The sequence below is a fragment of the Podarcis melisellensis genome (assembly GCF_964234715.1).
Source record: "Podarcis melisellensis genome assembly, chromosome: 17".
Taxonomy (NCBI): domain Eukaryota; kingdom Metazoa; phylum Chordata; class Lepidosauria; order Squamata; family Lacertidae; genus Podarcis; species Podarcis melisellensis.
In genome coordinates this window covers 9,343,909-9,356,017 of record NC_138534.1, presented here as the reverse complement: position 1 = coordinate 9,356,017, position 12,109 = coordinate 9,343,909, and the positions used below count along the sequence as shown (strand labels likewise).

Genomic DNA, 12,109 nt, shown 5'->3' with positions numbered 1-12,109 from the left:
AAAAAACCAATTAACCAACAAACCGTATACCCTGGATATTTCCTGCCAAGCTCTGCCCAGTGGTGTGGACAGCAAACAGCAGAAACACCACTAATATTGTGAGTGAAGAAACAGATGTGCAGAGCCTCGTGTGCCAATCACACACACGGAGAAAAATTGGATCTGAAAGACCCATTCTGAGATTGTGCCTGGACACAGCTTCTCTATGTGTGTGTGTAGTAGTTTTTAACAGATGTTGAAGACCAAGACTGGCCCAAGACATTTTGGCGCCTGAGGTGATCCACAAAATGGCACAAACACACCAGGGAAGATCATCACCGGGAACAAGCGGGGAATAAAGATCTACTTAATCCATTTAACCCATCAGTGCTCTATTTGCTACAATTATATCCTGCCAAGGAACCCAAAGGACGCGGGTGGCGCTGTGGGTTAAAGCCTCAGCGCCTAGGGCTTGCCGATCGAAAGGTCGGCGGTTCAAATCCCCGCGGCGGGGTGCGCTCCTGCTGCTCGGTCCCAGCGCCTGCCAACCTAGCAGTTCGAAAGCACCCTCGGGTGCAAGTAGATAAATAGGGACCGCTTTCTAGCGGGAAGGTAAACGGCGTTTCCGTGTGCAGCTCTGGCTCGCCAGAGCAGCGATGTCATGCTAGCCACGTGACCCAGAAGTGTCTTCGGACAGCGCTGGCCCTTGGCCTCTTGAGTGAGATGGGCGCACAACCCCAGAGTCTGGCAAGACTGGCCCGTACGGGCAGGGGTACCTTTACCTTTAAGGAACCCAAGACAGCCCATGTGTTGGCCTCACCTATTCCATCCACATCACAACCCTGTGAAATAGGGCTAGGGTCTGTGTGACTTCACCTGTTGACTTCTGAATTTATTAGTTCATTAACAGGAAGCTACAACAGCCCTGGTGCATGAACTATGTTTTCTGCGGTATGAACAACTTCTTTTAGCTATGAATGGTACTTTACCCTTTTCCTTCACAAGTTCATGAGCTCTGTTTATTTCTTTATTTGGCATGTGTGGGCAAAGCATCCTTATCAACATTGTCCAGGTATGCTTAGCTTGGAGAAGACCAAGAGGTGATATGATAGCTATCTTGAAATATCTGAAGAGCTGTTGCATGCATGATGGAGCCAGGGGAGTGTTGGTTTGCTAGCAGCGCTTGCTGTGCTTTGGGAAAATATGGTGCTTTATCAGACATCAACACCCACCAGCGGCTCTCACGCTCCCTCACTTTAGAGATGAGCACACCTTGCACATGTACTTCCTGAAGTTAATGGAGCTGGTCGGGGTTGGTGAGTTGAGCCTCAGTAGAAGACAACTACAGTGGTACCTCTAATTGTGGACACGATCCGTTCCGGGGTGCCGTTTGCACCCCAAAAAGACCGCAACTAGAGTGGCGCTTCTGCGCAAGTGCGGAGAGCAATAGAGCACTTCTGCGCAAGTGCGAAGAACGCTTCTGCACATGCGTGAAGTGCGCAGAACGCTTCTGTGCATGCGGGGAAACCCGGAAGGTTCGCAAGCCGAAAAGATGCAACATGAACCTAACACAACACGAGGTATGATTGCACCATCTCCCTGTGAACATGTCTGTGTGGTGTGTTGGGGCCCCCGATCAGTTGCCCCTGCAGCCCCGAACTCATGCAACAAATACATTCAGGGGAGTATTAGGGCTCCGTGGCCATTCATCCATCAAGGAAGCCAAAGAGAGACAATTACAGTCAATAACATTCTTTAATTCAATCAGTTAAAGAAGGTGCTGCATCTATAAACTTTTATTATGGAAAAAATTTGTAATTAACACATGCGTATTACACCCCGCTCGGAGAGTGGCACTTGGGGAGGGAGGGGAAGTGCCGAGGGCTGACTGGGACAGGGGAAGGGGCTGGAGAAGCTGGCCCACCACATCGCAGCAGCTGGTTCCCTTCTTTGGGGGCAAGGATGAGGGTCGAGCTACATGAAATGAAGGCTGGTTTAGCAGAGGGAGCCATTTTGTAGGCCTCAGCTTCCCTCCGGTGTGTGAAAAGTGCAGGCGGGGGAGAGTGGAGAAAGCAGGTGGGGATGATAAGCAATGGTGGGAGGGGCTCCCATGAGCCCCACCTGGAGGCGGTTTGATTGCAATCTCTGTAAACATCTTTTTGTTCACATTTCTGAAGCTGGATGCATAAAAGTTTGATCGATTTCTCTTCCTGTCTCGGTTTGTTCGCTGGTGGCAGCAAAGGCATCAGTTTAAGGCACTTCCCTTAATTCGGCTGCAGGGTTATGAGTTCTTTTTGTTTTCAAAAACCAAACCAGTAGCAATGAACAGCTTCGTAAAGGAGCGGGAGGGGGCTGAAAGGGGGGGGGATGGAGCTGGGAGACGGCTGCTCTGGAGCATCAGGGTGGCATCGGTGGAAACGGGCACACACCTTTGGGGCCTGAGCTAGGTAAGACTGCAGGTGGCACACCTGAGACTGGCACCCCTCTGGCAAAAACCTCACAATCGCAAAAAAAAAGAGAGCCTCGCTCTCCCTGCATTGGAATGGGCAGGTACTGTCCTAACATCTACAGTGGGCCTCAGCCCAAATGGAGGGTGCCTCAGTGGGTGGCAGGGGGAAGAGCTCTTCCCGAAAACAGCTCCTGGGTGCCAAGGTATGTCCCACAAAAGGATTCAAGGCTGGAGGCTGCGGAATGGAATCGCTGGGGAAGATCTGCCTCTGCACAAGGAAGCAACAGTAATGGAAGACGTTACTATGCATTCCCCACGGCGATGGGGAAGAAGCATCTCCATCGGTTGGCTGTGCTTCATCAAGAGCACCCAGGAAATGGGAGCTCGTTTTTGTTTCTGCAACCATTTGGGCCTCTCCCTTATCCTATGCAAACATATGCTGGCTTCCCTTTGGCTTTCTCACTGGGTCACTCCCAACCTTTTCTCAGCAAAGCTGGAGTGAAGCTGGAGTCTGGGGCGTCTTACCCATAGAGGCTAGTGATGCGGGGCGCCAAGTTCTGGAGGGTGCCAGGGAAGAGGCAGAGGCTGGATGCGGTGCCTCCTGGCATCAGCTTGCTGCCCTCGCCCGCCTCCGCCATGCTGCGCCGTGCCCGGAGCCTCCGTCTGCTGTGGCCACCGCAGCACGAAGCGTCCAGCTGAGCCGGGAGGTGCTGCGTCCAGCCTCCGCCTATTCCCTGCCCTCCAGCCGCTGCCCGCCTCCTCCAGCCCCGTCCTCCCTAAAAATCTCTGGGAAACAGGGGGCTTTGCACCACGGCGCCGGATATGCTTAAGACGGCCCTGGCTGGAGTGACCTGTGAAACCACCAGTGTCTTTCAACAGATGACCACCATGCTAGCTCAGCCTAGGGGGATGCTGTGGAAAAACTGTGGGCCTGTGGAAACCCAACAGGGGGCTGAGCCGCTTCTGAAAACTGGACATCTGTACCTCATGACTTGAGGGCTGGACTCCCAAGTCAAAAGCTGACCCCGGGCTGTGAAGCTCTGGGCCTAACTAGAATTGACCGCAGCGGAGCCATCTTTTCCACGTGGGTCTGCCCCACTAAAGGGAGTTTCAGAGCAAAAGGGGTTCTGAGCCCCTTCTCCCCATGGCTTGCCTTCCTCTCCTGCCTGTGCCCACAAGCGTTTCTCCCCCTCCAGCTGCAAGGGAGCCCGGAGGGGAGAGAAGTGCTTCGGGGAGGGGAAGGGTTGTGGGAGGTGAGCGGTGCTGCCTCCAGCTGCCGGATCCACAGCAGCTGCCCTCCCTCCACATGTCAGCAGGTGTCGTGCCAGGAGGCATCACTCAGAGATGCCCAATCCTAAAGGATACGTGAGGAGGAACTGAAGTATTGTCTTTGCCGCTGAAAAAATGACCTCTTAATTAGGCACTTTACAATTTGACCAAAGGGATGGCGGGCGGGCGGGCGGGTGTATGGAGGGAATGGGTCTATTCTTGATGTTTCTGAGCAGCTCCTCCAGAAAGGAATGGGAATGGGGAAAGAAGGGACACAGACCCCCCCACCCCCGAAAAAAACCACCCACCAACACAGACATACACACATCGTCGTGGAGCCCTCGGCACTCCCCTCCACTGGGCTTCCCATCTCTGCTCTGAGGAAGGAATTGGTGGGACAAGGAAAGAGGGAAGCCGATGATTTTTTTTTTCTTTTTTGAAGTATATGTAGTTTTTTTTTCTCTTTTTTAAACATATTTTGATTTTTTTTTCTTTTTTCCCCTCTTTTTTTTTTTTTAAATTCACATAACACAATAAGCCATTCCAATGGAGAAAGCCGAAGAAAGCTCAGGCAAAAATGATAAAACAGTTCGGATTTTTCTTTTTTTTTTCTTTTCTTTTTTTTGTTGTGAAGCAATATTGACAGTTATAACATATGGCTACCTGCATTCTGCTAGACACGGAAGAAACTTCAGAAAGAACAAAAACAGACGAAGAACTACCTTTTATTTTCAAGTGCGGGGGGTGGGTGGGAGGGAAGGAGGGGGGTTTGGGAGAACAGACTCAAAGACACGAAGGGGGCATTGGGGAGGCGCAGGAGAGGCAAAGGGGTACGGTCGGGGACGGGGACGGGGGGGCGGATGAGGAGAAAAAGCACACCAAATTCCATTAGTACTATATATATACTGTACTGTACTCATATATATACTGCGTTTCTTAACCAAGGAAGAAACTTGTTCAAAGGGGCAGGGGTGGGTTGCAGTCAGGGAAGCTGCAGTTTCATGGATCTCAAGGTTTTACTGCCGAGCGAGAGAAGTGGGTTTGGGGGTTCGCGGTGGGTGGGGAGGAGGGGGTTGCATGCGGAAGGTGGGGGGGGGGGTCAGCAAAAAAGGGAGAGAAAGGGGGCTGCGGAAGGGATCTGGCCAGGAAGGACAGGAATGCTCAAGGACAGGAACGCTCCACGGTTATTCCTAAAGCGAGAGACAGAAGGTGAGAGATCCGAATAAAGTGAGGGCCTGAGGATCCTTTTCGGAGCACAGGGTGACTGTTCTTGGCCATGTGGGTTAAGTTCAAGCCAAGAGACACCCTCCCTTCCCCTCCCGCCACAGATAAGGTGCCCAAGGGAGGGCAAGGAGGGTCTCAATAGGTTTGTCGGACAAAGCCCCGGTAGGGCAGTCCAGTCTGAAATCATCTTGGGATTTGTGAACCTAACACCCCTCAGGGCTCCCAGAGGAGCCACCAGCAGCCGCTGGGTACATCAAGGGCCCCGACTAAGCACCACCCGAGAGGGGCTGAGGGCCCCATGCAAGATGGCAGAGGCGGCCCTGCGCAGAAAGGCTGCCGAGAGAAATCCACGCAGCCTTCAGCCCTGCTGCTTGGGTGACACGCATCCTTCCCTCTCTCCTGGGTGGTGCTGGCCCTCTCTTATGCATGGGGCAGCAGAAGCCGGCCAAAGAGAACTAGGCACCACTGAGCTTAGCCATGGCCACAATTCCCTCTTGCTGGTCGAGGCTTGGCTGTTTATTGCTTTCCCCTGTATTGAGCACATGGGTCAAAGGGGGGAAGGGGCGGGAGTTCCAGTAACCCACCCACCCCGGCAGAGCATGCGGTCCATCTGTTCCAGCGGAAGATGGGTTTACAAAAGGCACTATGTCAGCTGGCCAGTTAAGCGGGGTGGGAGTAAGGCAATACCATCCATCTTGGTCCTTCGCTGAAGCGAGACGTTTCTCCAAGTCAACCTTCCATGCTCTGAGAGGCTGTGGGGCAAGGGGGTTGGGGTTGGGGGGGTATGCACTGCTGCTTTGCCCCCCACCGCCCCCCCACCGCCCCGAAAGCCAGCAAGGGAAGGGAGGGAGTTGAGAGGAACCACGGTGGGGAGGCTGTGAGAAAGAGGGCAAGCGAGGGCTGAAAAGAACCAACTTGGGGGAGGATGGAAGGAGTTCAATGGACGGGATGCTGGTGAGATCACAAGGCGGCTCCTCTTCCCAAAGAGGAGCCCCTGAAAGATGAGAGAGGGAGAGGGGAAGAGAGAGCGCACGCTGCAGATTTGGCTCACTAGGGGAGAAAGGCATTTCCAAAGTCAATTGGTTTTGCTTAGCTCTATGCGGGGGTTGGAGAGAAAGGCCAGGAGAACCAAGATAGAAGGGGGTGCGGTGGCAAGTGATGCGAGGGGGAGAGGGGAGAAAGGGGGCAGAGAACCACGGCCTGTGCAGGAACCTTTGCCGTGGCAATCTCACCGTCACCCATCTCACTCGGCAACCTGGGAAGATCCATGAGAAGCTGCCAGAGACTTGCTGGTGCGTTTGACTGCAAGGCCCGCTGCCCCTTTCAGCTAAACATAAAGAAGGGATAATGCATGTTTCCTAAAATGTGCTTTATGATAACAATTAATTGGTTCATAAACTATGTATAATAGAGATTTTAATGTATTTTATATTGTAAGAAGCACCAGGTTTTGTATTTTTAATCTTTTTTCTTCTTTTATGATTTTTAGGGTTTTTTTGTTGTCCTTTTCTTTAATTTTAATTTTGCAGTTTTCTTCTATGTTTTTAACCTGATACAGTGTTTTGTTTTGTTTACAATTTTATTTTTGCGTGTGAAAAACTTTTGCCTTCAGCCCTCCCATAAAACGACAAAACTAATGAGGAAAAGGAGAAAAAAAACCAAACCCCGATCATTATCAATTTTTTTTAAAAAAAGGATTTAAAAAACAAACAAGAAAAAGGAAAAGTAAACAAATGAAAAAATAAACAGAAAAAGTTTTTTCCCCATACTTACAAAGGTTGGGTTTTTCTTTTGTCCCTATTTATTTAGAGTCCCTGGGAACAGAGGACTTTGCAACAAAAATAGATTTTTTCTCTTCTTCTTAACAATCTTTAACATACAAAGATATTAAAACTATGCACTCCATTGCACTTGGCTCAATGCAAACAAAATTGGTTCTTTTAAAACCCCTAATATATATTTTGCTTTTTTAAAAATCCCCTCCCCATTTTTAAACACACATTCCTGTGTATCTTCCTTACTCCTGCCCATACCTTCCAGCCACCATAATTTAAAGTCCTGTGTGCCACCCCTTCCAGGTTCCTCCTCAGTGTTTACATTCGCCCTTTAAAAGGACCCAAACCAGGTAGAGTTTAACATGTAAGCGGATGACATTGTCACTCTGTCCACCCACATGCTGCTGTCACCCAACGGTCGCACTCTAGGAGATGCCAAGAGTTAAGTGTGTGCTTAAGCACTGCGAGGACTCAGAGCCTCCTTTTCAGAATGAAATACAGTAAACCTCTACTTGTTCCCACCTCCAGTTTTTAAGTGCTGATGATTTGTGGTCGCTTGCCTTTGGACTCCTGCAAATCTCTGGCCCTACCACTTTTTTAGACCATCCAAACAGACAGCCGCCCCCCTCCCCATGGTTTCTCAAGTAAGGAACCTATTCCTAGCAATCCTGGGCATTATATTTAGAAGCTTGCCGAAATCAGATCTGAATTACTTGATTGAATGGTTTTCTTTTAAATAACTGAATACATTGACTGAATGAATTCAGCAACTGAAAAGATGCTGTAGCAGCACCAACTATGGTGGCCGTTGGTATTTATTCCCTAGTTTGGGCCACCCCCTATTTGTGCATCGCTCTGCATTCAGAAATGGTCACCAGGAGCTTGATGCACTTTTTAAGAATTGGGGAGGGGCACTGTCTTTCTCAATTGGGGGAATGCTCCAAATGATTCTTAAGTCAAAATAAAATGAAATGTGCACAGCACTCCAGATGCTGTAGTAGGTGCCTTCTTGCCCTGCACTGCAATGCTTGAGTTATCTTCAACTTCATCTCACCTCAAAGTCTCGTGATTTAGATCACAATGGGACCATGTCCCACGCAACCAGGGGAAAGAAGGGCGATTGGTACTTTGCAGGAGAAAGGATGCTGAGGAGGGGAGGGGTCAGACTGCCCTGGAGGAGGGGAGACGTCTGTTTTCTTAAGACCACCAAGGTGGGAATGGTTTCCATTCTGACATTTGCAGAACTTCTCCATGGCTTTGTGCTCTTAAGGACATACACCTTGGGCTTAAAACCTGGGAGCCTTCCAACCTCACCACGAGGAACGAAGCTGCGTCCCAATTCCAGTTACTGTTTCTGATCTCTGCCCACGTCACAGATGTAAGCTCAACCCTCAGTGCTTGCCTAAATTACTTTATGGATATTTGGCTAGAGACTACTAGTCATTTGTTCTCAAAGATCTGAGAGCAGTCTGAAAGAGGAATGACCTATTTGTGTTGTATACACTTATCCCATTGTTGCCTCTGGTAAACAGCTTTTCGGATTGTTTCAAAACCCTGAAATATCTGCTTCCCGAGAGGCGACGCGAAATGCATGTGTGTACAACATGCAAAGTGACCCCTCTCTCAACACACTCTCTTCAAAATCATTGTCTTTCTACATCCCCAGCTGCTTAGTCTCTGAAAGGTTGTAGTTCACCTCTGAGTTGCATTTTACTGAAGGTATTGGGTGAGGGCCCTGGTATGGGGGAAGCAGCAAAGCACCACTCCTAGACTCCATGCAATCCAGGTCTGCAGTCTGACTGGGCAAGAGCAGACCTGACTCATGCCAAAGATGGAAGCCTCAGGCAGGCGGCTCCACATGCAGCAGCCAATTATGTCAGCCAACTGAAACGTGTACATGTATTTTCGGCAGGCTACTTGCTCCCTTACCACATTCCTCATGGAGAAGAACTCCCTCCCTTCATGCAGCAGCTGTCCTGCAGCTGTGCAAGGTCAGGCTTCATGACTCCTCCATGAAAGCAGGCCTCTGATAAGGGTGGCCACTGTTAAAGGTGTGTGTGTGTGTGTGTGTGTGTAATAGAGTGTGTGTGTGTGTGTGTGTGTGTGTGTGTGTTCCTCTGACATCTGGGAACCGGTGGGTGTGAATGGGGATAAGCAGGGAAGCCAACTGCTGGTGGAGGGGAGGGGCAGATCTGCAGCCCTCAGAATTCCCTTCCTTGACCCTGTTTCTCCATTTGGAACTGGAAAATCATTGCACTTAGACAGGGATGCAGATACCTGGTCCCGCCAGCAGCTCCTGACTATGTCTGCTCCAGAACTTGCTGATGCATCAGCTGGGGATCACTGTGGCAGAGAGGAGAGGGGCTTCAGGAGGTTCTCCAGATCAACTTGTTTTCTTGCACGGTCATTTGGGGCAACTCCAGGCACTGCAAGCCAGAAACCCAAACGCAATTGCCCTGGGCAGATGGCATGGGAGCCCATTCCCTGCAGCACTCTCCAGATCCACTCCAAATCAGACAATCCCTAACCCTTACCCGACGCCCTGGCCTATCCTAAGTATACCATGTGGAGTTGCCCTGTAACAACCAGTGACCCCTCATGCAGAGATGGACACATTTAACAGGGAAGATGGGATGGGGAAGGGGATGAACCCCAAAGAATTTGGCAAAGCTCCTGCCCCTAAAGCTTAGCATGGGGGTAAATAAGGAGAAAGAGAGGGGCCTCTTCCACAGACCTTTGGAAAATAAATAATGAAGATCTCATTGGTGCAAAACAGAGGGGGGCGCTTGCTCTCCTCACTTATTATTATTATTAATTATTATTATTCTTTTGAAGTCTGAGAAAGGGAAGAGGAAAGTGTGCGGAGCTGTGTGGTCGATTCTGGTGCGTATGTGTGCATGCGTAGTGTACAGCCGGCAATGTCAAACCTTCACATCTACCAGTCAGGCAGCTTCCACTACCTCTAACTCTATACAATTAATTTTGTTGCGCTGAAGTTTTGCTGAGAGTGTTCATATGTTCTAAGCTTAAAGGGTTTGTCTTTTTGTTTGTCTCAACGACGACCACAAAACCCTAGCGTTTAATTTCTTTGCTGTTGTCACCTGTATGTAGAGGAAGCCAAAGGAAATGCTACAACTAAAGGAGGAAAAGAACAAAGTGGAGAAAAGGGATCAGGAAGAGCATCAAACCATAGTAACAACAGACACCCAAAACCTCAAAAGGAAAATACTGGAACTCAGAGGAAAGGGACACAGCCCAACCTGTCCAGAACAGGCTACAAGCTCTGCAGAAACGTGCCTGACTGAGCCAGCTGCCTTCGCTCCAGTGATTTGTCTGGGGTACAACTTGAATCTGGCCTCTTTGCTCTCTTGTCAATGGATTCTTTTTACAATGTTTTTAGTAAGCACCCAATGGGTCTCCAAGTGTCATTTGCCCTATGGCAGTGGTAGCAGATGCTCTCTTTGCTAAGAGAAATACTTAGAAACACTTTCCAGCCCAATCTGTCTTGGACTCATGAACCCAAGAGTGCCTGCCTTTCTTGCATGTGAAGGGATCCCAGTTCAGGGAGAATATGACTGGGAGTACCTTCCACATAAGGCCTAACGTGTTATTATATATATATCTGAGATGCAGGAAAGGTTCATCAATGGCAAAGGACACCAGGAGTCACCAGACACCAGGATGTGTCAGGTGTGTGTGATTTTGTCTCAGAGAGACACTAGGGAGAGCCTCCCCTCTTGCTCAGGAATGGAATATTGTCTCGGCATCTGGAAGTCAGGAGCGTTTCTGTTTTTGCTTTTTTAAGTAATGAGGATGCTATGTTAAATTTCATTAACAAGGGAATTTACTGCAAGGGGGAATTTGTGTTTGGTAGGAGATGTTTGTGCTGCGAATGCCAACCAAGCATGATGACCCTAGTACTGCTCTAATCATAGCCAGTTCCAATTGTGAACCAGTGCACCACACTGGACATGCTTTTAAAAACATATTTAGGAGGATATTTGAATTTAGGACAAACTTCATTTTCCTGCAGCCCCTGTACCACATTGCGAAGTTTCGAAAAGCAAATTGAGTGACCTAGAAACACAACTCTCCTCAAGTCGCAAATGGGCTCATAGGAATTAGGCTGGTAGGCAGTTGAGACACTAAGAAAGTGTCTCCTCTTTCATTTCGCAACAAACATAACCCCTAGCAAACCTTGGTGCAAATTTTGGGGGTTTGAGGCTGGTTAATGTGAATGCTATTCCTTCCCCATGATGAATAAGACAAACCCCTTTCTTTTTTTTAACCATTGCTTGAATAGCCTGTCCAGAACTATCATATCATTGAAACAGGATTACGTGACTTCTGTAGGTGTTGATGGGATTCCTTGCAGAAGACAAGCCTCTTCTACGCAATGCAAAAATCTGCTTTGGATCGGGGAGGTCCAACGTAATTCTTTTAAGCTTCTCATCTGTAGTGTTACCCAACGTCTCTTACTTTTCCTTGAAGAGGAGCAGCTCAGTGAAGATATGGGTTAAGGACTGAAGATTCTGATTCTCAGGACGTGAGCGAAAACTTATTATTATCATCATCATCACCATCATCATTATTATTTTTCTTCGCTTGAAGATCCCGTCAGAGGAACCAAGACTGGAGCAGAAGAAAACACAAAAAAGGAGAATTAAAACAGAGCGTTGCAAACTTTCTTTTTCCTTTGTTTGGCAGGCTAACATTGATACCCATCAAGTGAAACCCACAGTGTTAACCCAGTCACTGGTTTTGATGCCTTTGCCTTCTTCTGGCAAGCTCCAGTCATCTAGTCTCGTTTTTTGTTCCTGACTTGTTCCTCGCTAGTGTTCCAAGCCATGATTTACCCTCACATTGCTCTGAAATACTGGTGCCCCTTCATCCCCCTTTGCTGAAAGACTCCTTTGCTAAGACTCCATTTAACAAGGAGAACGACTAATATTGGCTCTTCGGTGAAGGTAACTAACTATATGGATGACACATGCATTTCAGGGCTTTTGTCACTATTGCACTGTGCATTTGTTGGCATACGCTTAAACGTGTTAGGGTTGGAACAAGGTCACTTGCCAAAAATGGCGATCGCACATCGAGTTTCCTCTCTCCTCTTTCCATCCAGTTTAGGAAAACTTGCCCATATTCTAAGGTTATCGGCAGTGTGCTAACCTTGCCCCAGTACTATATCACCAATGTTAATGACATGGGTGGGGAAACACACAGTGTCGGTGTCAAGAAGGCTCGGGGGGCAAGCTTAACTCTGTGTGCCAGAGGGGAAAGGGGCAAAGTCGACAGCACGCTACCATTTTTGATGTTCACCAAAACATCTAACGTTGTTCCTCAGTATATACTTTTGAAGACACTCCTTTCTCTAAGGAGCTCAGGGTGGCACATGTGATTGTCCCCTCCC

General features: G+C 48.8%; 1 protein-coding gene and 1 long non-coding RNA gene across 8 annotated transcripts in view; one reads left to right on the top strand and one right to left on the bottom strand.

Annotated features, from left to right (window-relative positions):
- The first annotated feature begins 771 nt into the window (after positions 1 to 771).
- Positions 772 to 4,212, top strand: LOC309360364. The gene is made up of 2 exons (XR_014164054.1): positions 772 to 3,117; positions 3,174 to 4,212. It is a non-coding gene; the product is annotated as an uncharacterized lncRNA (long non-coding RNA).
- NFIX (nuclear factor I X) overlaps positions 1,716 to 12,109 on the bottom strand; it is a 257,613-nt gene continuing 247,219 nt past the window's right edge. For all 7 annotated transcript variants that reach the window (XM_081894398.1, XM_081894400.1, XM_081894397.1 and 4 more), the window contains one exon: positions 1,716 to 11,328. In XM_081894398.1, the coding sequence (XP_081750524.1) occupies positions 11,314 to 11,328 (15 nt within the window). In that variant the 3' untranslated portion in view covers positions 1,716 to 11,313. The remainder of the gene's footprint in view (positions 11,329 to 12,109) is intronic.